The sequence below is a fragment of the Oryx dammah genome, unplaced genomic scaffold (assembly GCF_014754425.2).
Source record: "Oryx dammah isolate SB20612 unplaced genomic scaffold, SCBI_Odam_1.1 HiC_scaffold_5, whole genome shotgun sequence".
Taxonomy (NCBI): domain Eukaryota; kingdom Metazoa; phylum Chordata; class Mammalia; order Artiodactyla; family Bovidae; genus Oryx; species Oryx dammah.
Window position 1 is genome coordinate 51,991,090 of NW_024070189.1, and position 27,847 is coordinate 52,018,936.

The following is a 27,847-nucleotide window of genomic DNA, read 5'->3' on the forward strand; positions in this document are numbered from 1 at the left end:
TAGTGGCATCTTGAAGCTTTCTATTAAGACTTAATTTTGTTAGTTTTGAAAAAACCTTGCTTCTTTATTTTTAGTACTTCTTATTTTGCCTGATTCATAGATTCTGCTAGAGTATAATCTTATAACTCTGAACACTTCAAGAGAAAGGGAGCCTCCTCTCAGTGAGATGACTTCTGTTTCTGAGTGCATCTAACTGCTTATAAGTTGTTCTGTGTATCAGAGTGGTCTCTCTTTTTCACCATTGCTCCTAGCCCCACAATATGAAACCTTACCTCAAAAGCTTAGTCGTGGGCACGTGATCCCTCTTTAACTATATGAAGATAGCTCTCCTAACCACAAACTTCCTCGAAACTCCCTAGATGCCATATGACTGTTGTTTTCTACTCTTATGTTAGTAGAATCACTTGACGTGTTCCTTAAACACAAATTGCTGGGCTCCCCCCAGAGTTTCTAATGTAATAGGTCTGCGATGGGGCCTAAATATTTGCTTTCTAAGGATTTCCCAGGAGGTGCTGTTGCTGGTGGTTCACAGCAACGTTTTGTTAACCACTCTTCACCAAAACCCAAAGGCAGCGTGCTTTGTGTTAAGGAGGCTGAAGCCCAGAGAGGTTTTGTAGTGTTGGTGGTGTTCCTTCAATAGCCTGGATTTTGACAGGCCAAGAGCAACCTCACAGAACGAGACTGGAAGGGGGGGCCTGGGGAGTCTGTAATGCACCTGTGTATGTTAACAAACGTTGTCGCTTCACTGCCTCCTGGAGTCTGGATCTGAACCCCGTGTTTGTCACAGGACCCAAGGGAGAACCCAAGACACAGAATAGTGGCACAATAATGAAGCATGAATTATCCAGATGAAATCACCTATGGAAACAAAGGTATTAGTATTATTATTTATACCTACTATTCTTAATAAAATAGCCATATGGAAGTGTCAGACAGTTCCCATTGCTTAAAAGTTGTGCTGTGGGACTCAAATCTATTAATTCACATTTGGAAAGCAAAGTGTAGATAGGAAGCATCGTTGAACTTACTATTTTATAATAGAACTAAGAATGTGTTTTGATGAGATGTGTTAGTATCTGGCAAAGACAAATAATAATTAGCCAAGAAATGACCAGAAAGGGATTGGATAAGATAAGAATAGACCCTGCTTTAGAGACACTAGAGATATATGTCGAGTAGGCTGGTGAACCAGACGAAGAAAAGAGTTGAGGTTAGCAGACAAAGAAAGACAATGTGGGCTTCTTAATTTGTGTATGATGAAGGATGAAGCATCTTACTCAATGAGTAATTTTGAATTAGAAAGCAGATCTAGAAATCACTATGTGAGAAAGACAGTATCTTCCAATCTGTACTAAATATTTGAAATCCCTTTTATTATAACCCCTAAATAGTCCCACCTGATTTGGAGGACATAGCATGAGGACTTTTGCTGGCTTGTTTTTATTTGTTTCTTGAAACTGTTCAGGAAGACCCTTTAGCTTTATAGCCTTGACATGTGGCTGCATTTGGGGGGCCCTGGAAAATAAAATTTAGTACAAAAGAACTATTTTTATTTAAGAAAAGAGAATCATCAGAGATTTTTCCCTTGAAGTGGAGTTTGTAACAGATGTAGATAAGAACTCCAGACAGAGTGAAGAGGAAGACAGAAGAGTCCCTTTTGAGAAAAAGAATGGGGAAAGAAGAGTTTCCAAATAAATATTTTTTATAGGGAAATGAAACAGAAAAGGTGGTCAATGACTTAGCAGGAGAAGAAAGCAAATTGTGTATTTATGTGTGTGTATATATGTTTATGCATATTCTCCATCAGTCTATAAATAAGGATGTGTCAGGCATTGGTGTCCCAAGGAAATTAAACAACCTTAGCTTTATACATTGATATAAACTCCATACAAGTTAAATTCCTTAATGTGTTTTCTTAAGATAATAAGAGAGCAGGGTTTGTTTTTAAATAATACCTTGTGGGTATTTGTGATGTGAGGTAGAGTTCAGCTCTTTCATTGCTCTAGAAAAATTTACACTTTTCTATCTGACTTATTTTAATAACAGGTATATTTCAGTATGGGGCTTCCCTGGTGGCTCAGAGGATAAAGCATCTGCCTGCAATGCAGGAGACCCGGGTTCGATCCCTGGGTTGGGAAGATCCCCTGGAGAAGGAAATGGCAACCCACTCCAGTATTCACATATTTCATTGTAATTTCAGTGTACGTTTTTATCATTCCTACCAACCAAATCACGTTCTCAGTGCATTCTAATACAGTATTGATTGGAGGGAGGGCTGAGTTTTATTTGGTTTCTCTTCAGTGATAGTACTTTAATGAGATAAGATTAGATGAACTTTGAATAGATTTCCCTGAAGCTTTCAACTTTTATGCCTTCTTTACCTCCTCTGAGAGGGAGGGGAGGGAAGGACTGAAGTATTTGGTTGGTTGGTCTGTATCATGTTAGACTCAAAATTTCCAAGAGCACTAAGGCTGCAAGTGAGAAAGCCATGGTTCAGAGTGAAAAAATTAAGTGCTTGTTTGGAGGGAATATTGCAAGGATGAATACTGGCTTTTCATCATATCTCATCAAGTCCACATGTTGTAAGAAGATTGTGCCCTTTCAAAATGCTAAGGGGTTAAGGTTCGTAAATAAGCATAAGGTATGAAATGACTGTGTATGTATGTATTAACATAATGTAAGTTCCATGCAAGGCATTATTTTCACAAGTTAAGCTACTTTCTTCAGAAATGGACTCTGTTAGAACTTGGTGAAGATTGCCTTGAGGTTTCAATGACAGGTTAAAATTATGTAATCATAGGATAGGGCCTGAAGTCATGTGTTGCAATCTTTGATTGCCTAAATTGTGCTCCAAAGAGAAATAAGACTTTAAGATGTAGCGGCAGATTGGCATGGAGGGGGTTTGCCATTCACCCCTTCCTTTACTCAGCATTTACTGAGCATTCACTGTGTGTTGTGCTTTGTACTGGGGATGCAGAAGTATAGTAGACACACCTAGACCCTTCTGTTAAAGGAACTCAAATCCTCATGGGGGACACAGACAGACAACAGGCCGTTATTATGTAGTCTGAGAAGTTCTGTGATGAGGGAAAGACAAAGCACCGTGAGATGATGGAGGAGGGCTCATGAAGGAGGAGATGGCTAAACTGGGACCTGATGGATGAGGAGGAGGAAGGTGAAGGGAAGAGGGATGAAGTGCTCCAGGTAGGGATGATGGTATGGGTCAAAGATAAATGGCTTAGTCCTACCTGACTTAGTTTGTTGACTTCAGAAAAAAGTCTATCTTGGAGATTTAGTTTCCTTATCTTCCTGTGGGTACTGGTAGGGGTGGTTGAGGGGGGGAAGGTGGTAGTGATAATGGTTCTGGTAAAGATGGTGGCCCTGATTGGTAGGGGGAGGAAAAAGGAGGTAAACAGTAGCCATTCACATTTCCTGAACACTTATTAGGCACCATGTTTAAGCATACTAAAGAATTTCTAAACATTAGTTACCAACTTGAGTTTTATAATCGCTAGATAAGGTAGGCATCCTTATTATCTCTGTTTTACAGGTGAGAAAAGTGAAGTTTAGAAAGGCTATGTGACTTGCTTAAGGTCATCCTGCTAGTAAGTGGAAAAGCCAGGATTTGAAAACAGAAGTTGACTCTAGAGTCTGCGTTTTCTACTATTACTGTTGTTCATAATCTAACTTTTTCACAGGAATGATATAGAAATGAGTGGGGCAGTTTATTTCAGATTTTTAAACAGCATGGAACTCTGTGCTGTCATTGTACATGTTGAGCTGAGCGTGAGTCCTGAGCTTGGTAGCTAACCTAGAATAAAAAGTAAAAATGGTTTTAGCCATATGTGGGCTTCCATTACTTGTCTTGTTAGCAGCCCCTTTTAATTCCATGGATTCAGCACATTAGTAGTCAAAAGTGGCATTCCCTAGGGGATATTTTTTGAAGCAACTGAGCATTAGATGAGCTGGACCATGGATTTGCTCCCAGATGACAATTGTTATGTTAGAAAGTCCTCAAACATTTCTGAGATCGTTAATTTCTGTTAATCACTCCGTGTGCCTCTATGACTGCTTGGCACGAAGTGAAATGGAGGCTTGGCAGTTCTCCAGTTCTTTTCAAGGTCTTGGCTTCTCATAAGGATAATTCAGAGCCCCAAATGCATTCTTAAATATATATATATATTTGGACTACCTGGTTGACATACATATACACACACACACGTATATATATATATATTTAAAGTCACTTGGTCGTGTCTGACTCTTTGTGACCCCATGGACTACACAATCCATGGAATTTTCCAGGCCAGAATACTAGAATACTGGGGAGGGTAGCCTTTCCCTTCTTCAATGGATCTTCACAACCCAGGGATCGAACTCAGGTCTCCCACATTGTAGAGAGATTCTTTACCAGCTGAGTCACCAGGGAAACCCATATATATATATATATATATATATATATATATATATGTATAAGAATATGTGTGCATAAACATATACATACACACACATATTCTCATATACATATAAGAATATATATATATTCTCAACCTTGCCCCTACTTTTTTGCCAGATAGACTCTCTTCCTGTCACTTCAATGTCTGACAGTCTTATCTGCACTCTAATCAGCCATTGTATTGTTGTAAACTTAGGACTGTCTGCACTAGTGACACACAAGCAGACCCACGTCGCTGGCCAATGCATTAGCCACCATTGGGAATAATTGAGAAAGTTCAGAGAGAGGCGGTTGTAAGCTGTTTGGGCACAGAGAGCATGCCTCCACTCTAAAGGGAATGGCTGGTTGTAATCTACACAAGGGAGATCTGCAGTGAACTAAAATAATGAATTCTTCTGCATCATAGTTGAATTCCAGAGGCTAATTGTTAGTCTAAGTCCTGCTTGAGGCCCCAATAGTGGGGGGGTGGGGTTCCTTTTGGAAGCTTGATTGAGCTACTGAAAGGTGAGGCTATAATTCAGATATACTAGTGAAATGCAAACAGTTTCATGTATTAATGGTCACTAATGACCTGTAATCAAGCTATGATTTGTTAGGTTAAGGACAAAGATGCAATTAGTTTATTTGTTCAGGGGTGTAAATGGAAGAATTTATCAATCTGCTGATTGTTCTTCTCTGTTGTAAACAGTGGACAGGAGCATAGTCTGGAGCTGTGGGACCTCGGGGTGCCACTCTCTGACGCTGAGATTCTCCCAGCTCCAGCCCCTCTTAGATCTACCATCTTTGTCAAATGGTATGAAGAGAGTACTCTTCTGGTGCCCTCTCTTTGTGACTTTTCATCTTGCTAAGCAAGCCCCTGCAGTAGTAATTTTTCTCTTTTTTCCTCTGCTCTGGTCCCAAGCTTCTACTAGCTGATTTTCTCAAAGTAGTACTATTTGTTCAAACATGTAACACATAAATACTGAGAGCCAGTTATGTTCCAAACACTGCCCTAAACCTTAAGGTTTGTAATGATTTTCAAGAGAGTCTTGTCTCAACCTTTGCAAAATTTACAATCTCTCTGTAGGTATCTTTAAAATTCTCTGTGACAGTAACTACTCCTTGCAGTGCTTATCACCAAAACCCCTCAATGAAAACTCTCTTGGTATGAAACAGATGTTCTGTTGAGATAGGCATCTTTGAGAATAAGGCACTTTGATCTTTTGGGGGTACATCAAAATTGGCACTAGAGATTTTGAGGGATTAGGATGACTCCTTAGAAAAGATAGACCTGGTATCTTCCCTAGTCTTTTATTTAACCCAAGGACGTAAATACATATAAATCCTTATGGGAGACCATGACATTAAAATGTAAAATCCTTTCATCCTTAATCAAGTAAAAACACTGTGTTCCACTTGACATGCAACCACAGAGCAATAATGATGCAGGGTATCCTGGCGAGGCACTGGATCACTTGAGAGCATGCTGAGACAGTGGGGGTGATCACACTCCCATAGCACATGACTTCTTTTTAAATTAATTTTTATTGCAGTATAGTTGCTTTACAATGTTGTGTTAGTTTCTACCATACAGCAAAATCAGTCAGTCATACATATACATATAGCCCCTCCCTTTTGTATTTTCTTCCTATTCAGGCCACTACAGTGCTTTCAGTAGAGTTCCCTGTGCTATACAATATGTTCTCATTAGTTTTCAATTTTATACATAGTATCAGTAGTAAATTCCAATGTCCCAATTCATCCCACCTCCTTTTTTCCCTTTGTATCCATACGTTTGTTCTCTATGTCTCTTTTTCTGCTTTGCAAAAAGGATTATTGAAGGCAATGGCACCCCACTCCAGTACTCTTGCCTGGAAAATCCCATGGACAGAGGAGCCTGGTAGGCTGCAGACCATGGGGTCGCGAAGAGTCGGACATGACTGGGCGACTTCACTTTCACTTTTCACTTTCATGCATTGGAGAAGGAAATGGCAACCCACTCCAGTGTTCTTGCCTGGAGAATTCCAGGGGGAGCCTGGTGTGCTGCCATCTATGGGGTCGCACAGAGTCAGACACAACTGAAGCAACTTAACAGCAGCCGCAGCATACCATTTCCTAGATTCCACATATATCCATTAATATACGTTATTTGTTTTTCTGTTCATGACTTACTTCACTGAGTATGACACTGTCTAAGTCCATCCACATCTCTACAAATGATCCAGTTTCACCCTTTTATGTGGCTGAGTAATAGTCCATTGTATATATGGACCACATCTTCTTTTATCCATTCCTCTGTTGATGGACATTTAGGTTGTTTCCATGTCCTGGCTGTTGTAAACAGTGCTGATGTGAGCATTGGGCCATAGCACATGACTTCTTTGCTCATCAAAACTAATCACACTCACTTTCAATTTACTCATCCGAAAGGACTATCAATCTGTGTTGGCTTCTCCTCCCCTCAAAGGTGAGAACTTGTGTCTTTCGCTCAGCATTTATCCCAGAATCTAAAACCATCTTATGCCACTTGAATCCTTTTCAGGGAAGTCTGAATCTAGATTCATAAAATGAGTATGCTGAGTAAATATTTGTTGAATAAAATCCAGGCACAATGATGAGAGGTTGAAAGTTAGTAGTAGCATTTGTGATTTTGTAAAATAAAGCAAAATTACTTGATAATAGTGATCTTAATAATTAGTACTGGTAAAGCATTAGGACGCCATAGCTGACCTCTTTGGCATAAGATTATTCTTCACATCCCCTTTATGTTCACTTCCACATAATACCTATTTCAATGTACTAATGACATATTTGATAAAAGGAATTTCCTGTATCTTTGGCCTAGCAGTGACATTTCTTACACTCATCACAAGGGTGACCAACCACATTTTTCATATGAAATGACATATCCTTCAGAATCCAAAGAGGGGCTTTAATGTTCAGGAAAGTCTTGGCAATAGATAGGTGGATTGTGTGGTCATTTTTTCCTTAATTTATTCACTAGATGTTTTGGGAGGCACTTACTGTATGCCTGGCATGGGGTTAGGTGCCAGGAAGGTAGAGTAACAAGGCCATCTGATGAAATACATTAACAGCAAACTAACAAAGATAAATATACAACTGTGACAAGCACTGCAGAGGAAGAGTTTGTGGTGCTATGAGAGCGACCTGGACAGGGTAGGCATCTCAGGTGAAGAGGTGAATGGGCAAGATCCCGAAGCCTTAGTAGGAGTTAGCTATGTTGAAGAGCAGAGGCAAAGATGTATTAACATGTGCAGTAGTAGCAGCAAAAAGAACATGCGTTCAGAGAAGTTAAAGGGGACCCCTGTGGCAAGGTGGACATTGGACGGAAGCCTGATCTTGCAGGACCTTGAGGGCATATGACGCCTTTATTGTTTTTTATCCCAGGAGTCAAGCAGAATGTTAAAATGTAGGGAAGATGGGGAGCTGTGACCAAATTTGTTTTTCAAAAAGATCATTCCAGCTGCATTGTAAGGGACAGAATGGAAACGATCTGGAAATAGACAAGTGATTTTGTCATATGAAACTGACACAGAATCTACATAATGTATCCCATGTAAGGTAGTCCCCAATATAAAGCAAGTACCCTTCCAAAAGATTGCAGATGAGCTCCTCCAAGGTATAATATAGACCTCTTCCAGTCTCCTCTGTGTCAGTGCACACGCTCACCCAGATATAAATTAGCATCATGAATGCAGAGTGTCACGTTAGCACCCCGTTTCCCATTCAGCTGATGTATCACTTGAGCATCTTTCCTTTGTACTTTCCCCTTCGCCTTCAAAGGCTGTTCTTAGGTCTTATTTCCCTTCCCAGAAATGTGAGATTGGTTTTATGCTGTTGCTATTAGAGTCATCCCCCACTTAGGGTCTAATCCACTGGGGCTTTGTGCCTGTTTGTCAGGAACTTCGAGCATATATTAAGACATTATACAGGGTGGAAGCTCTATTTTGACAATGATTATGCCTATTATCTCTTTTAATATATGTAAATTGCTGTGGAGAAACAAACCATTTTATGCCACTTGAATCCTTTTCAGGGAAGTCTGAATCCTTTTTGTGTAGCTTAGATGTATTACTATCATTTTCCCTTCACGGAGTTGAATAAACACACTTAAATCAGACCTTTGTTGGTGTACCCTCTTGTACTGTTGCCCTAATAAATTGTTGTGAGTTTAGTCTTTGAAATCCATATTTGGTGACATTTGCAAATTCCTCTGTAGTCCCTTCCAGAATTGAAATTATTGGGTCAACTCAGCAGTCAGTCAATATGTGTTTTATAGGTGCTAACTGTATTTGGGATACAGCCGTGAATAAAGAATAATACTACTTTTAAGAGGCTTGTAGTCATTGCCCATTGTTGTCATGGAATTTATAGAAAAGCAAGGGCAGAAGGTTGGAATGATGCATGGGGTGATGAATTAGAGTTGGAGACATCAGAAAGAACTCCTATTAAACTTTATATAGGTACATTTTGGGGCTTCCCGGGTAACTCAGCTGGTAAAGAATCTGCCTGCAATGCAGGAGACCCTGGTTCGATTCCTGGGTTGGGAAGATCCCCTGGAGAAGGGATAGGCTCCCCACTCTAGTATTCTTGGGCTTCCCTGGTGGCTCAGATGGTAAACAATCTGCCTGCAATGTGGGAGACGTGGATTCCATCCCTGGGTTGAGAAGATCCCCTGGAGGAGGGCATGGCAACCCTCTCTAGTATTCTTGCCTGGAGAATCCCACGTACAGAGGAGCCTAGTGGGCTACAGCCCAAGGGGTCACAGAGTCGGACACGACAAAGCACAGGAGAGCACAGATACACATGATTGCATAAGGAAATAGTTATAATTATGTGAACGTATATGGATTTGCATATTTCTTTCTGTGTCAATGGGGAGAGCCTAAAAGAAATGATACCCCTGTAGCAAGAGGCACAGCTGGCACCCAGATCTTGATTTCTGAAACCATTCTTCAATAAAAGGAACAGGAATCCTTGGAGAAATATCTGACTTGGGGACTGGAAAAGGAAATAGATGAGATGTCAGAGTCTCTTAGTGCCAAAATGGAAGGAAGTGCTCAAAAAAGAAAAAAAAAAAAAAACTATATTGATGAGACTATGTCAACAGGAGCCAACCGGAGGAGTTCCCAATGGCTCAAGTGGAATAATTATAGAAAAAGTAGTATTGGACTGTATTGCAAAGTATAAAATAAATGTCCATGAGTCCATATTGATATAAAGAAAGAATTAAATACATGAGCAAATGGAAGAGAAGAGAAAAATCTCCTCTGCAGAATGCCAAATAAATTATATAGATGACTCAGACTCAAGGGCATAATTCCCCATTTCTTAAGTGTGGACCGCTCATAGTCTTCTCTCTGCAAAGTGAAGTTTAGGAAGGTGGAGAATGAGGACAGGAAGCTAACTTTACAAAGGAGAAATCTGACAGGTTTTACTTCAGCTAGTGATCAAAGTCCACGGGAACAGTCATAAACTATGTTAATAGGACGTGATGAAAATGGCACTTAACCTCTGTGATCTTCTGTCAGGAGAAAAACATGAGACAAATTCCAGTAGAGGGGCAATATACAGTATCCCCGATCATATTCCTCAAAACTGAAGGTCACCAAAGGCAAGGAAAGTCTGAGAAACTGTCACAAAAAGAGCCGAAGAAATCATGACAACTAAATGTAACAGTAACCTAGAAGGGGTCCTAGAGCAGAAAAAGGACATTAGGTAAAAACTGAGAAAACAGAAATTAAGCTATGGACTTAATAGTAATATATCCATACTGGTGTATTAATTATAACAAATGTCCTATACTAACATAAAATGTTCATAATAGGGAAAATTCTGCAAGAGGTATATGGGAATTCTCTGTGCTATTTGTTTAATTTTTCTGTCAATCTAAAACTTTTTAAAAATTAAAGAAAAAGAACCTTGTAGTTTAGTGAGGGAATCCAGTAAGCTGGTGGGCAGTCGTAATGCGGTATGAGGAAGGAGGACGTATAGAGTGATGGGGAGAAACAGTGGGGCATCTCACTGGTCCTTCAGATCCTGACTTGACCACTTTAGGCAGTTTACTCAATCGTCTGATTTTGTTTCCTCATCTCTAAAATGGTGATGTGGGGACTTCCTGGTGGGCCGGTGGTTAAGACTCCACGCTTCCACAGCAGGGCATGCAGGTTCAATCCCTGGTGAGGGAACTAAGATCCCACATTCTGTGCTGCTTAGCCAAAGAAAGAAAGAAAGAAAGAACTCCACTACAACATTTGTAGCATGTAACAAATTTTAAATAAATAAATAAAATGATGATAAAACCTTCCATGAATCAATAATAGACTTCAAAGTCAAACTACAGGAGCTCAAACTCCCAGCTGTAGAGCTAGATGACTTACTAAATCTATGTGGACTTTAGTTCCTTATCAGTCGGTAGGATAATAATAGTACCTACCTCAGAGAATTGTCCTGAGGTCTGGGATAATACCTGTGAAATACTTAGGACCAGTTTTGGTATGCTGCACTAGATAAATATAGGCTTCTATGCCTGCTGTCAACTCAAGGATTTATGGTGGAGACTCAGTAGAGTAATCATGGAGAGCGCCTCGCACAGGCCTGCCATGTCATAAGCCCTCTAGTGGTGGTGGCGGTGATGAGGGTGGTGAGGGTGAGGGTTGAGGGTTGGGAAGGAAAAGTTGCTGGGGGCCAGGAGAATGCCCTTGCCTTGAATCCTACACACCAGACACAATGATTTTCCTTGACTCTAAACTGAGAACAGGATAGGAGTTGAACTGACACAAGGAAGGTGATGGATATGGGCTACAACAGAAAGAACAAAAGTCCAAAAGCCAAGGGAAGCATCGCACCTTTAGAGAACTTTACAGGGTTGAAAATGGCTGGAGTGTGGACTCTTGAGGAGGGAGAAAGAGGAGAGGTAAAGTGCAGCTAGCGTTATGTCAGGAACTGAAGTCTAGGTTAAGGATTTAGGACCCATTTATCCTTGGGCTTCCCTGGTGGCTCAGAGGTTAAAGCATCTGCCTGCCATGCAGGAGACCAGGGTTCGATTCCTGGGTTGGGAAGATCCCTGGAGAAGAAAATGGCAACCCACTCCAGTACTCTTGCCTGGAGAATCCCATGGACGGAAGAGCCTAGTGGGCTACAGTCCATGGGGTCGCAAAGAGTCAGACACGACTGGATGACTTCACTCACTCACTCATCCTTGGATCAACATAAAATATGTACTCTTAGGCTCACTCTGGCTATTGTTGGAAAAAAGATAGGTTGGAGGTAGATCATTTGGGAAGCTATTTCAGTTCTACAAGTGAGATATCATGATAGGGACTCTGGAAGTAGAGTTTAAAGAATTTGAAGTCCAACAAGAGAAGATCCTGCCAACAGTTTGTTAGTGTGTGGGAAGGAGGAACAAAGATCCAAGGAGACCAGAGAAGAAGACAGAGTTTTATTTGCCGGACATTTTGGAATATTTTAATATACTTTTGAAATTGTTATCTCATAGTCATGATAATTCTGTAAAATATATGAAGTGAGCAGAACCACTTTCCAAATCAGAGAAAAATGCAGAGGCTTTGAGAAAGTAAGAATCACATGATTAGTTGTGGCTGAAAAGGACAATGAGATTATATCTTTTAATTTGTACCTTTTTTCTCTCTTGTGAGAGAACACCAATGAATTTTCTGGTCTTATAGTCCATTACAAAGCCCCCTGCCCTCTCCCCCTCCCCCCACCGCTTTAAGGAATGGGATAGAGTAGAATCTGAGCTCCATGGGACCACATTTCCTTTGGGACTATTTAAAACCTAATCTCCTGTACTCCAGTACTGCTGAGGGCAGGGGAACAGTTTCACAATCTCTCTTATGATAAAGTAGTTTGATTGCAAGCCCCCAAATAACTAGATTTATGTACTTCGCCAAGAAGAATGTTAAGTACACTACCAAGTGTCATTGAATAGCTAATAAAAATAATGGAATCAAGACCCAACTTGGTCATTATTCATAGCTGACACCTGGATAATTTTTAAGCATCAGGACGAAAAAGTCTGCATTTAAAATTTATTTTAACTGAATTTGCCAATTGAGAGTCTAGGAGCCAGACTTTCTAATAGTCAGTACTTGGTTGTAGGACAATTAGGAAATGCAAACAATGCATTTAACCTGGGTTTTTCTTTTCCTTTTGGGAGGGAAAAGGAAGCAGAGTCAGTTGGAAAGAATAGCTCTTTTAAAAATGCTGCAATGATACTTTAACCATGTGTCTTTTACCCAGGTGTAGTTAATGCTGCCTTTTGGATGAGATGGACCCCAGGTAGAATTGGTACTAGTGAATAATTAAAGAGCAGAGAGAGGACTACACACATTCTGATAGAGAAGGTGTTACTGCCTCTATCTTCTGCTTTGAGTTTTGATGCATTTGATTTTTATGTTATAGGGAGAATAGAAGACCTTGAAAAAATCCTCTCATCTTTAAAAATCTCAGCTCAAATTCTGTATTTCCCCCAAAGTCTCCTTGACTATGTCATCTCTTCTGAACCCCAGTATCAGGGATTCTAATCCGTAATGCTTATAAAGTAGCATATTGGCCACTATTATTTAATGCATGTCTGCCTTGTTTCCTTTGCTGGCTGTAGCCTCCTTGAGGGTAGACTCTATATCTTTCCCTCTAGAGGGATAGACGCATCAGGTCAGGGACACATCTGGTTCTTCTATGACTTTAATTTCATCACAGTGTCTCACATGTTATAGACAATCAATGACTAATTTTGAATGAGCAGTTCTAATATTTCAGCATCATTTATAGCTCTGATTTTTATGCTACATATACCATACTGGTGCTTGAATCGGCAGTTTGTTTCTTATTTTTAATTAGAGGATAATCACAGCATTGTGATGCTTTCTCCCATACATCTACACGAGTCAGCCACAGGGATATGTTTGTCCTTTCCCCCGCCCCACCCCTCTAGGTTGTCACAGAACGCTGGCTTTGGGTTTCCTGTGTCACACGGAAGTCTCCCACTGGCTATCTGTTTTACGTATGGTAATATATATGTTCCAGTGCTATTGCATAAAACCACGTTGTAGTCAAAGTAGGACTATCGGAAGTGATAGAATCTGAGACTGATCTTTGAACTCTGGCTGTCGTGGACCTACCAAAACACATGGGGTATTTGTGGACTGTCTAGGTTTTAGGAAACTCTCTGTTGATTTTATTTTTAGTTAAATCCTAGAACAGTACTTTTAAACCTCCAGTTGACTGAATGAGAGGTTACTTTGGTTATTCTAAAGATAGAGAAAACAAACTAAGACTTGTCACTTTACCTAAGCACTGGTCTATGTAATGTTACATATGTTATCTCATGTAATTGTCAAAAGAACCCTACAAAGAGGCATGTATTTTCTTCTATTAGTTGTAAAAAGAGTTTCAGAGAGGTAACTAATTTACTTGGACTTTAAGTTCTGTGAGAGCCAAGTATCTGATGCAGAGGAATCATTCAGCTAAATGTTTGTTGAATTAAATTTATTCAAAAGTCCTTGATGGGGCAGCAGTGGACCAAGCATGAATTTGAACCCAAAGCTATTGGTCCTTAAAGCCCATCCTCTTTCCACTACTGTTTCTCCTCTAAGGAAAATTTCTTGTAGAGAAAACACAGAACCAACAATATTAGCTTTTCATTTTTGCTCTTAGCTTTTTCTGCTCAAGCTACATAAAACTTGAGTTTTCAACATTTGGCCCCAAATATCATTTTCCTCTGTGCTGTTTGCCCAGAGATGATGCTAAAGATAAACTTGACTTCCTGGCAACAACTCAGCCAGGAACTGAGAACTGTTAGAACAAACTCTTCCTGATACCCTAAGGGAACAAAAATAAACATTTGGAAAAAATAAAGTTGCCATAATGGTAACACTCTTAGCATTTTAGTCTCTGTCTCCTCCTCCCTACCCTCAGGATCCAGACACAGCCCCAAAAGCAGCAAGTTAGAACTGTATCTTGTTTTATTGTTCCGCTTTGTAATTTTATTTTTAATAGAATTCTGGCTCTCCAAGTCACTGATGACTACTCCATGTGGTCAGCAGATTTAAAAGTCTTTTCCTAAGCTATAGTTTAAAAAAAAAAAAAGGAGATAGTAAGTTTTTTTTATTTTATCGGGGTATAAATGATTTACAGTGTGTTAGTTTCAGGTGTACAGCAAAGGGAATGCTTTGTGTGTGTGTGTGAAACTGTTAGTTCCTCAGTTGTTTCCAACTCTTTGTGACCCCGTAGACTGTATGCTCACCAGGCTCCTCTGTTCATGGGATTTCCCAGGCAAGAATACTGGAGTGGGTTGCCATTTCTTCCTCCAGGGGATCTTCCCAACCCAGGGATCGAACCCACACGTCTTATGTCTCCTGCATTGGCAGGCAGATTCTCTATTGCCCGTGCCACCTGGGAAGCCAGTATTAGTTATCTATTCCAGTCTATCCCTCCCCTGCTTCTCCCATGATAACCATGCTTTTTTTCTACATCTGTAAGTCTATTTCTGTTTTGTAAATCAGTTCATTTGTTTAGATTCCACATATAAGCAATATCATATGGTATTTGCCTTTTTCTGTCTGACTAACTTCACCCAGTCAGAGACGGCAATGGCACCCCACTCCAGTGCTCTTGCCTGGAGAATCCCATGGATGGAGGAGCCTGGTGGGCTGCAGTCCGTGAGGTTGCTAAGAGTCAGACACGACCGAGCGACTTCACTTACAATTTTCACTTTCATGCATTGGAGAAGGAAATGGCAACCCACTCCAGTGTTCTTGCCTGGAGAATCTCAGGGACAGGGGAGCCTGGTGGGCTGCCGTCTATGGGGTCGCACAGAGTCGGACACAACTGAAGCGACTTAGCAGCAGCAACAACTTCACCCAGTATGCCAGTCTCTGTGTCCATCCATACTGCTGTAAATGGCATTCTTTCTTTCTTTTTTATGCCTGAGTAATATTCCATTGTGTATATGTACCACATATTCTCTATCTACGCCTCTGTTGATGGACATTTAGGTGGCTTCCAAGTCTTGGCTATTGTAAATAGTGTTACAGTGAACATTGGGATGCATGTATCTTTTTGAATTATGGTTTTCTGTAGATATATGCCCAGGACTGAGATTGTTGGATCAATTGGTAGTTATATATTTAGTTTTGTAAGAAATCTCCATACTGTTCTTCATAATGGTTGTACATACATACATACATACATACATTCAGTCGCTCAGTCGTGTCAGACTCTTTGCGACCCCATGAATCGCAGTATGCCAGGCCTCCCTGTCCATCACCAACTCCCGGAGTTACTCCTACTTATACTTCAAGGCCCAAGTCAAATATCATCATTGCCTAAAGTCTCCTGACTCTCCCTGGGAAACAATCACTATTTGCTCTGCAGTCTCACAGCACTTTGTTCAAATCTCTATTAAAGCACTTACCTTGTGGTTTGAGACTTAGTGGTTTACTCATAGACTATGAGCAATTGTAGAGTGGAAGCATATCTAATTCACCCCTGTATCTCCTGTTTAGCCTATAGGACTGGCTGTGTGTGCTGTCATTGTTTTTGCTGAATTAAGACATTCTTAATTCATTTGACATGTCCTAAATCTATTTCTCTCCATTTCTATCTAATTCTCTCTTAGCTGAGTGACAGCAAGAGCCTCTTAAATGATCTGACCACTCTCATTCTTACTCTTTTCAATCTTTTCAGGGCAGATACACCTTCACAAGAGTTAGAAAGAGCACCCGCCACCCCTCCGTCCCCGCCCCCACCCTGCTCCCCGCTGCCTCAAGTGGTTAAGTTAGAAAAAAGTGCCCCTTCTAGGCTGATACTAGGAAATCTGAAGAAAGAGGCCTTCTCTTTTCAACAAAGTTACCAAATTGACAGGAATGAAAATGAAACTAGCAACTCTAGCGATGAAAGCCTGCTAGTAGTCTTTGCCACTGCACTGAGGGATGCATTCTTGAGACTGAAGTCGACCAGAAGGAAGAAAGATGGAAAAGGACAGATTCCTGATTATGTTGTTGAGCACCTGGGTTCAGCCACACCTGAAAGAGATGTCTTTGGGCTTTTCAGTCACCTGAGCTGGTTAAGTTACCTTTGTCCTCAAACTAGTTCTGGTTGTACTATAGACATTTACCACCTAAGCAGGTCAAAGCATATACCATTGCTACATGCTAAGAGTATAACCTCAGATATGCCGATGACACCACCCTTATGGCAGAAAGTGAAGGGAAACTAAAAAGCCTCTTGATGAAAGTGAAAGAGGAGAGTGAAAAAGTTGGCCTAAAGCTCAACATTCAGAAAACGAAGATCATGGCATCTGGTCCCATCACTTCATGGGAAATAGATGGGGAAACAGTGGAAACAGTGTCAGACTTTATTTTGGGGGGCTCCAAAATCACTGCAGATGGTGATTGCAGCCATGAAATTTTAAAAGACACTTACTCCTTGGAAGAAAAGTTATGACCAACCTAGATAGCATATTCAAAAGCAGAGACATTACTTTGCCACCAAAGTCCATCTAATCAAGGCTATGGTTTTTCCAGTGGTCATGTATGGATGTGATGGTTGGACTGTGAAGAAAGCTGAGCGCCGAAGAATTGATGCTTTTGAACTGTGGTGTTGGAGAAGACTCTTGAGAGCCCCTTGGACTGCAAGGAGATCCAACCAGTCCATTCTGAAGGAGATCAGCCCTGCGATTTCTTTGGAAGGACTGATGTTGAAGCTGAAACTCCAGTACTTTGGCCCCTCATGCGAAAAATTGACTCACTGGAAAAGACTCTGATGGGAGGGATTGGGGGCAGGAGGAGAAGGGGACAACAGAGGATGAGATGGCTGGATGGCATCAGCGACTCGATGGACATGAGTTTGGGTAAACTCCGGGAGATGGTGATGGACAGGGAGGCCTGCGATTCATGGGGTCGCAAAGAGTCAGACACGACTGAGCGACTGAACTGAACTGAAGAGTATAACATCACAATGTGACTCAGGCAAAGCATTTCTGCAAGACTAGAGACCAGATTGTACCAACTTACAATTCCTAACAGTATAGGAAGGTCCCCTTTTCTCCATACTCTCTCTAGCATTTATTGTTTGTAGATTTTTTTGAAGATGGCTATTCTAACTGATAGGAGGTGTGATACCTCACTGTAGTTTTGATTTGCTTGATATTAAGTTATTTTTCAATTTACTCTCATTTAAATATTTATTTGGTTGTGCTAGGTCTCACTTGTGGCACACAGCCGCAACTTCAGTTGCAGCATATGGGGTCCAGTTCCCTGACCAGGGATTGCACCCAGGCCCTCTTCGTTGGGAGCAGAGTCCTAGACACTGGACCACCTGGGAAGCCCTGATATTAAGTTTTATAGGGGCAAGTTCTAATTCTTACACTTACCTCCCAGCTGATACAAATACATGGTTTTTAACTTTTAAGAAAGTGCATCTGCGTTTTAGGACTCAGTCTGAATCTGTGCTTCTTTTAATTCAAATGCTACATAAATAATGCTTGCCACCCCTACCAGCATCAAAAATATGAAGCAAGTGATAATCTGACTGAAGAAGAGTTTTGTGTAGAGCACAATGAGAGCTAGCTCCTAACTAATTAGAAGTTATACGAAGGGAGACTGGAGGTCTCTGTGTGGAACAGTTATCTGGTACTCAGCCATCAAGGAGTGGAAGAGACAGGCTAGGGACATGGTCCTTTTACAGGGAGGATGTTGTTCAGTTGCTAAGTCATGTCTGACCATTTGCAACGCCATGGACTGCAGCATGCCAGGCTTCCCTGTCCTTCACCATTTCCCTGAGTTTGCTCAAACTCATGTCCATTGAGTCAATGATGCCATCCAACCATCTCATCCTCTGTCACCCCCTTCTCCTTTTGGGAGGATAGAGATCCCCTTTAAAGAGGTGATAAGAGGGCAGACTGAGGAAGATTGAGCTAACCTCTTTTGCCTCTTCTTACCAGGATTTCTTTAATTCTCAATCCCCAAAATGCCCTTTGCCCTTGGAAGCTAGGAATTTGTTTTGTTGATTATTTTAAGGAAATCTTATCAGGAGAGACAGTGGTGGCCCAAAGTATATAAAGATTTGTTAAATAAGCTAGTATATGTTAGCCATAAACGTGTTAATATAACATATGCACAAACACACACGCAAACTATAGGGATGGAGGAAAGGGCATGCTTTGCGTATCTTGGGTCCTGTTCCCACCCTCACTTTAAGCTGTCATCTACCCTCATCTTTCTGCCTGTATCTTCTCCCTCCTGTTCATCTGCCCATTCCTCTCTCCCTCCCTTCTTTCTAGCTCTGTGATCTTGAAAAATCATTTAACTACTCTGTGCTTTAGCTTCCTCTCCTATAAAATGGAGATATGTGTGGCTCCTTGCAAATTCATTGTGTTAGAGAAAATTAATTCAAAATACCGACACAGGCTCTGGCAAGTGGGAGACAGCTGTTTTTCTTTTTCTTTCATGCATTTTATTTAGCAGGTAAAGACTTTAATACCAGAATGGATATATGCTAGGCTCACTTTTAGGGATACAAACATAGAACCACCAAGGGCTCATAAAGTACTGAGAAAGACATTCCTTTACTGCAAGTTGGAACTAGGGAGCAAACTTAGCCCAGAACTCAGTTCAAATACCCAGATTCCTCAAGAGTCAACATCTGTGATTCCTCTATTCTGGAGGCAGTTGTTCCCTGTTTTTGAATTTCCTAGAGGTATGCTATCCAAAAAGGTCATCACCCATGTGGCTACTGTGTACTTGAAATGTAGTTATTTCATTTGAGATGTGCTCTAAGTGTCAAGGGCTTCCCTTGCGGCTCAGCTGGTAAAGAATCCCCCTGCAATGGTGGGTGACCGGGGTTTGATCCCTGGGTTGGGAAGATCCCCTGGAGAAGGGAAAGGCTACCCACTCCAATATGCTTGCCTGGAGAATTCCATGGACTCGCAAAGAATCAGACACGATTGAGCGACTTTCACTTTGACTTTCTAAGTGTCAAGTACACATAAGACTTCAAAGACTTAGTTCAGTATATAACATTAATAACATTTTAACATTCAGTTCAGTTCAGTCACTCAGTCGTGTCCGACTCTTTGCGACCCCATGAATTGGAGCATGCCAGGCCTCCCTGTCCATCACCGACTCCCTGAGTTCACCCAAACTCATGTCCATCGAGTCAGTGATGCCATCCAGCCATCTCATCCTCTGTCGTCCCTTTCTCCTCCTGCCCCCAATCCCTCCCAGCATCAGAGTCTTTTCCAATGAGTCAACTCTTTGCATGAGGTGGCCAAAGTACTGGAACTTCAGCTTTAGCATCATTCCTTCCAAAGAAATCCCAGGGCTGATCTCCTTCAGAATGGACTGGTTGGATCTCCTTGCAGTCCAAGGGACTCTCAAGAGTCTTCTCCAACACCACAGTTCAAAAGCATCAATTCTTCGGTGCTCAGCTTTCTTCACAGTCCAACTCTCACATCCATACATGACCACTTGGTTGCATGTAAAAATTATATTTTTAATACATGGGTTAAATAAAATATGAATTATAAAATTAAAGATAATATTCTTTTTTTTTAGTGTACTTACTAGAAATTTGAAGCCACATATGTGGCTCATATTTTATTTCTTTTGAACATGCTGTGCTCGTGGTTCACTGTGGCACTTCATGGTCACACGATTTTCTTCTCCCATCTGCCATCTGACTGTCTAACATATTTGTCATATGGATTATTTTTGCTTCTAAATTATAAACTCCTCCAGGACACTACCATTATTATTGATACTGCCATTTGTTGTCATAGCACCTAACATCAAGACTTCAATACATATTTGTTGATAGATGAATGGATGCATGGATGGATACATGGGCAGGAGCTATATTCTGAAGCCTGTGAGCTTCAGAGGAAGATAGACCCTTAATGTGTTTTACGTAGAAGACAAGTTCAGTGGCTGCAAATTGTCAAAAAGTCAGCTGATCTCACCAAGAGAGTATTGTACCAATTATTCAGTAAAGATCTGAGCACAAGGCTGATCAATATGTCCTCAGACTACCTCTGGGTTTACAACTAGCTTTGTGACCTTGAGCAATGACTTGTCGCTAGAAGGAACAGTTCTCAGAACTTTGTAAATGTTTGTGCTTTGCATATGACAGATACATGGCTGCCACTCATTTAGCAAACTGCAGAACCTGTAAGACGCCCTCTACCCTGAGAGGTCCAGAAGTAGAGAGAACAGTAGTTACTAAGGATTCATCTCAGGAAAGTAAGCAAATAGCATTCCTCCAGGAGCTAAACAGAATCAGCTATGACTGGAGTCCAGTTAGCTGGGATTTGGAACAGAGTCATCTCATTCTGACTCAGTACCTTAAGCCAAGGAAATCAGAAAGTAAACACAATTCTTGCCATGGTTTCCAATACAATAATCTTGACAAAATACCCTTGTGTAGGAGACTGCCAGTGCATTGCTGTCATATGGCCATAGAGGGGACTTTCTTTTTTATGGTTTTTAAATTTTATTTTTTGAAATATAGTGGATTTACAATGCTGTGTTAATTTCTGCTTCACAACAAAATGATTCAGTTATACATCTTTTTCATGTTCTTTTCCATTGTTTATCACAGGATATTGAATATAGTTCCCTATGCTATACAGTAGGACCTTATTTTTTTAAATCTATTCTCTATATAATAGCTCACATCTGTTAATCCCAGACTCCCAGTCTATTCCTACCCTACCCCTTTCTCCTTGACAACCACAAAAATCTGTTCTCTCTGTCTGTGAGTCTGATTTGTAAATAAGTTCCTTTGTGTCATATTTTAGCTTTCATGTAAAAGTGATATCACATGGTGTTTGTCTTTCTCTTTCTGACCTCACTTAGTATGATAATCTCTGGGTCCATTCATATTGCTGCACATGACATTATTGTGTTCTTTTTTATGACTAAGTAATATTCCATTGCATATATGTACCTAGTCCTCTTTATCCATTCATCTGATGATGGGCATTTAAGTTGTTTCCATGTATTGCTGTTGTGAGTACTGCTGCTATGAACACAGGGGTGCCTGTATCTTTTTGAATTAGAGTTTTCTCTGTTATATGCCCAGGAGTGGGATTACTGGATCATATGGCAACTCTATTTTTAGTTTTTTGAGGACCTTCCATACTGTTTGGAATTTTTTTTATCACATTATCAGAGACATTCCCCAGTGAAGAGCCTTAAGAAGTTTTTGGTGAACCACAGCCAAAATACACATTGTAAGATATTTCACAGGAGTTCGTACTCCAGGTGGGTGGGGGATGTGTGTGTGATGAGGGTGGGGAATTAGTTAGAATTTTTTTCATGCATTTGAGAATTCATCAACTGGTATATCGACTACAGTATGTTTGTTGGCAGTTTAATGGGCAGAGAGTTTTGGGCAGAATTACTTGTAGACCTAATAGTGAATTTTCTGCCACAATTTGAAAATTAATAAGGATAATGAAAATAATAGATACTGTTTATTATGTATTTTAGACATATTGTTGAGTATTAAATATGAATCAGTTCAGTCGCTCAGTCATGTCCGACTGTTTGCGACCCCATGAACCACAGCACGCCAGGCCTCCCTGTCCATTACCAACTCCTGGAGTCCACCCAAACCCATGACCATTGAGTCACTGATGCCCTCCAACCATCTCATCCTCTGTCGTCCCCTTCTCCTCCTGCCCTCAGTCTTTCCCAGCATCAGGGTCTTTTCCAGTGAGTCAGCTCTTCCCATCAGGTGGCCAAAGTATTGGAGTTTCAGCTTCAACATCAGTCCTTCCAATGAATACCCAGGACTGATCTCCTTTAGAATGGACTGGTTGGATCTCCTTGCAGTCCAAGGGACTCTCAAGAGTCTTCTCCAACACCACAGCCCAAGAGCATCAATTCTTCGGCACTCAGCTTTCTTTATAGTCCAACTCTCACATCCATACATGACCACTGGAAAAGCCATAGCCTTGACTAGATGGACCTTTGTTGACAAAGTAATGTCTCCTTTTTAATATGCTGTCTAGGTTGGTCATAGCTTTCCTTCCAAGGAGTAAGCGTCTTTTAATTTCATGGCTGCAATCACCATCTGCAGTGATTTGGGAGCCCAGAAAAATAAATATGAATGATTGCATTTATATATCAATTAGATTGGTGGTGTGATCATCACCTTATTACCAGGCTCAGGAAGGTTTTGTATCTTAACCACAAGTCACACAACTTACCACTGGTGGAGCTAGGACCCTAACCCAGATCATTAGGCTGTAATGATCATAACATATAGGGTATCTTTGAAGAATTAGCAGCATCTGTTTTCCTTACAATAAACAGTTTCTGGTTAACCTTAAGAGGAGGGGATATTCTTGTCACCCTTCAACACAAATGATAAATATTCTACTGGTTATCTGTACTGTGCAGCCTCAGGTAGAGAGGAAGCAGGAAGCATAGTATGGCGGAAGATACCAGGAGGCTACTTCTGGGCCTGTTTAAAGACTGTAGACTGTGAAGGCTGGAATTCACTGAGTTCCAAGGTTTTGTACAGCGTTCTAGTTCTCTACGTCTTGGAAACTTGAGGAAAAGGAGGGATGTGAAACCATGGTCATTCCACTCCACATTCACAATGGAGAGCTGGCAAACCAAAGAGGAACATCTTTTCTAGCACTGAACCTCCATCGTAAGGTTGCTGAAGTGGGCTTGGTGTTGAAGTGGTGGACAAGAAGCTCTGAGCAGTCTCTGCAATTTCTCTGTGACTTGGTCACATTTCACAATCTACAGTTTATTTCTTGAAGGAATATTTTAGTATTATTTTCTTCTCAAACATAATATATGAAAAAATCATATAGTGCTAAACTGTGTTATTGTTAGCCATGAACATTTTTCCCCTAGACTGTAACTATAAATGGGTTAATAGGTCCTTGAAATATTTTGAGATCATCTTTTATTCTGATTTTTGAAATCCAGTTTTGGAACATAAAACAGAGCTTGACCTTTCTGAAAAATCATAAACCTTTATTATTTTTCATTTGGAGAAAGCAATCAGCATTACTTACAGCTCTGAGCATTGAAAATGAAACCTGATAACAAGGATGTTAGGTGAGTTGACACAAGTGAAATATTTATAGCTAAACCAAAACAGAACCTGTTTGAAATCATTCCAATCATCAAGAAAGGTATGTAAAGCAGGGTGAAGACTTTCAGCTCTTGATTCAGATAGAATAATCCTAATTCTAGTTCTGCCACTAATTAGCTGTAACCTTAATCAAATCACCATTCTGTCAAAATGTCAATGCCATCATCTGTATAAAGCATGAATAATAACAATGGGACTCACCTCCATAGAGTTATTATGCAAATAAAATGGATTATCTGTGTAAAACACTTAAGACTTTGCCCCGTGCATTGCACAGCCTCAATAAATGTTAGCTACTCCTCTTATTAGAAGACAAGTAATTTACCATGTTTAACAAGTATCCTTTTTTAAAATTCTAGGTATCATAAGATTATATTTTACCAAGGAGATCATTAGACAATAGATCACCAAAAAGTAGTAAGAGCATCTCACCAGGTCTGTTTTAAGCCACATTAGCTAAAACCCTAGGATGTGGCTAGAAAGGGCAGTCATTCCTTAAAGAGATAAACTGACTCACATAAGTCATCTCTAATTTCCCTACAGTATTATGTGAAAAATAAATACAGTTCTGCACCTTGAATGTTATTTGGTTCTTTGGATGTCGACTATTGATTGTTAAGAGACGAGGGGATCGATAATAATAAATGTTTGAAGTTGTCAGCTGTGCTGCTGTGGGGAGGATGGGAAGAGAGAGAGGGTGAGGGAGAGACAGAAAGACAGAGACAGACACACAGCTTGTCTGACAGACCACTCGGTGGTCCATGTCATTACTTCCCAGTCACCAGAGCTTCATGTGAAAATGCCTTGGAGGATGAGAGAGCTGTTTCAACACGTCATCCCCACAGTAAGTAAGATATCAAGATTTCATAACCGTTGAATGCCCTGCCTTGTCACGTTGAAGGCAGAGCCTGGGTAGAAAACTCTGTATTTCCATTGCCAGCATCCAAACAGCCAGAGGGAGTTTGGTATGATGATACAGACAGGTTTTGTTTCAAGGCAGCCTAAGATCGTGGCTTATTCAGATCTTTACATATGCTCTTGCTATGACTAGTGAAAGGCTTAAAGATAACAATGAAATTAGTAGCTAGTTAGTATTTTCCTTGAGAAGGAAAGAAGCACAGCAAAAATCTCCTTGCCACCTAGGAATGCAGGTAAAAAATCCTTCTGTGGAATGTGCCAGTTGAAACGCTGCATGCTGAACTCACGAATAAGGTGTCCTTTTTGATGATGAGCTTGATACATTGGCATTGAAATCATCTGAAAGCAAGAAGCGAATGCGGCAGATTCGGAGACGAGAATGCTAGAAACAAAGTAAGCAAAAGCAGCCTGTGAGTTATCTGCTGAAAGTATCTGGAAATGTTTTAAGTCGTTGGCCCTCTGGTATTAACAGAAGTATGACAACATGGCTGAATCTATCTCTCCGGCCAAGTTGGCAGATAGTATATGATGCGTTCACCTCAATTGCTTTATGAAATGATAGTATGATAACAAGTCACCTAATGACCTTGGAGGTAATAAATATTGAAGCTGGTATACAGATGAGCCCACTGGTTAATTATAATATGTGATACATGCAGCCTGGCTAACCAAGCTGGAAGAAGAGTGAACTAATGTTTGTTAAGATTCAGACATCACACTTGTCCTTTATGTACATTATTGCTTTTAAGTGTCGCATCAGCCTTATTGAGTGGATATGCTTATGATGAAGGACTCATAATAGCTAATTATCGGGCAGGAGGTAGCCTGTGTCGGATAGTGTGTTAAGTGTGTGACATAAATTATCTAATTTAGTTGTGACCTTCCTATAAAGTATGGGAGACTACTCACAGTTAGCTCATATTTACATTTAGAGCTATACTTAGCTCTATACTTACATTTACTCTATATTTAGCTATATATTTACAGATGAGTAAACTGAGGAACATTGATCAGATACTCCCAGTCAGCATTCAAACTCAGATATTTCCTTCTTTAAGAAGCACTGTGCATGTTGTTGCTGTTCAGTCACTAAGTTGTGTCCAACTCGTTGCAGCCCCATGATCTGCAGCACACGAGGCTTCCTTGTCCTTCACTATCTCCCGGAGTTTGCTCAAACTCATGTCCATTGAGTCAGTAACAGCATCCAAACAACTCATCCTCTATCATCCCCCTCTCCTCCTGCCTTCAATCTCTCCAGCATCAAGGTCTTTTCCAATTAGGTGGCATTTCGCTTCACGTGGCTGAAGAATTGGAGCTTCATCTTAAGCATCAGTCCTTCCAATGAATATTCTGTGTTGATTTCCTTTAGGATTGACTGGCTTGATCTCCTTACTGTCCAAGGGACTTCTCCTACACCACAGTTCAAAGGCATCAATTTTTTGGTGCTCAGCCTTTTTTATTGTCCAGCTCTCACATCCATACATGACTACTGGAAAAACCATAGCTTTGACTATATGGACCTTTGTAGGCAAAGTGATATCTCTCCTTTTTAATACACTGTCAGTACTCTTGCCTGGAAAATCCCATGGACGGAGGAGCCTGGTGGGCTGCAGTCCATGGGGTCGCTAAGAGTCGGGCACGACTGAGCGACTTCACTTTCACTTTTCACTTTCATGCATTGGAGAAGGAAATGGCAACCCATTCCAGTGTTCTTGCCTGGAGGATCCCAGGGACAGAGGAGCCTGGTGGGCTGCCGTCTATGGGGTTGCACAGAGTCAGACATGACTGAAGCGACTTAGCAGCAGCAGCAGCAGCAGCAGTTTTATCATAGCTTTTCTTCCAAGGAGAAAGTGTCTTTTAATTTCATGGCTGCAGTCACCATCCAGACTGATTTTGGAGCCCAAGAAAATAAAGTCTGTCACTGTTTCCATTGTTTCCCCATCTATTTGCTGTGAAGCAATGAGACCATATACCACGATCTTATTAGCTTTTTGAACATTGAGTTTTAAGCCAGCTTTTTCACTCTCTTCTTTTACCTTCATTAAGAGGCTCTTTAATTCCTCTTCGCTTTATGCCATAAGGGTGGTGTCATCCGTGTATCTGAGGTTATTGATATTTCTCCCAGAAATCTTGATTCCAACTTCATTCAGCCTGGCATTTCACACGATGTACTCTGCATTTAAGTTAAATAAGCAGGGTGACAATATATAGCCTTGACATACTCCTTTCCCAATTTTGAACTAGTCCATTGTGCCATGTCTGGTTCTAACTGTTGCTTCTTGACCTGCATACAGGTTTCTCAGGACGCAGGTCAGGTGGTCTGGTATTCCTATCTCTTTAAGAATTTTCCACAGTTTGTTGTGATCTACACAGTCAAAGGCTTTAGCATAGTCAGTGAAGCAGAAGTAGATATTTTGCTGGTATTCTCTAGCTCTTTCTGTGATCCAGTGGATGTTGTCAGTTTGATCTCTGGTTCCTCTGCCTTTTCTAAATCCAGCTTGTACATCTGGAAGTTCTCGGTTCACATACTGTTGAAGCCTAGTGTGAAGGATTTCGAGCATTAATTTGCTAGCATGTGAAATGAGTGCAATTGTGTGGTAGTTTGAACATTCTTTGGCATTGCCCTTCTTAGGGACTGGAATGAAAGCTGAGCTTTCCCAGTCCTGTGGCCCCTGCTGAGTTTTCCAAATTTGCTGGCATATTGAATGCAGCACTTTAACAGCATCATCTTAAGAAAGAAAAATAAGAGGAGGTATCTATTGAGTATTGACTGTGTACCAGGCACTAGACTATATGTTTTGCACCGAAAATCTTGTAAATCCTCATGATCATACTGTACCTATTTCGTTGCTGAGCAAATAGAGGCTTAAGTTAAGAACCTGCCCAGTTTTATACAACTAGTAAGATGTAGACAAAGACTGTGAACTCATTGAAAATGATTCTGGTCATTAATAGTTAGTAGTTCAGTGTGCCTAAATAGTAAATAGTTTAGTGCCTAAACTATTAACCAAATTGCTATAATAAAAATAGATAGTCATAATTTAGGACTGCTGCTGCTGCTAAGTCACTTCAGTCATGTCCAATTCTGTGTGACCCTGTAGACAGCAGCCTACCAGGCTCCCCTGTCCCTGGGATTCTCCAGGCAAGAACACTGGAGTGGGTTGCCATTTCCTTCTCCAATGCATGAAAGTGAAAAGTGAAAGTGAAGTCGTTCAGTCGTGTCCGACCCTCAGCGACCCCATGGACTGCAGCCCACCAGTCTTCCCTCTAATGTAAGGACAGTTACAGGAATAAATGTGAGTTCATCGGTTAGAACCTGGATTCTTTGGACAG

General features: G+C 40.8%; 1 protein-coding gene across 6 annotated transcripts in view; it reads left to right on the forward strand.

The window, feature by feature from the left end:
- Positions 1-27,847, forward strand: part of PPP2R2B (protein phosphatase 2 regulatory subunit Bbeta) — a 482,191-nt gene that overhangs the window by 184,253 nt on the left and 270,091 nt on the right. For 3 of the 6 annotated variants that reach the window (XM_040239792.1, XM_040239789.1, XM_040239790.1), the window contains one exon: positions 788-872. The exons of the other annotated variants lie outside the window; for them this stretch is intronic. In XM_040239792.1, coding sequence (XP_040095726.1) covers positions 836-872 — 37 coding nt within the window. In that variant the 5' untranslated portion in view covers positions 788-835. The remainder of the gene's footprint in view (positions 1-787; positions 873-27,847) is intronic. 6 annotated transcript variants of the gene reach the window in all.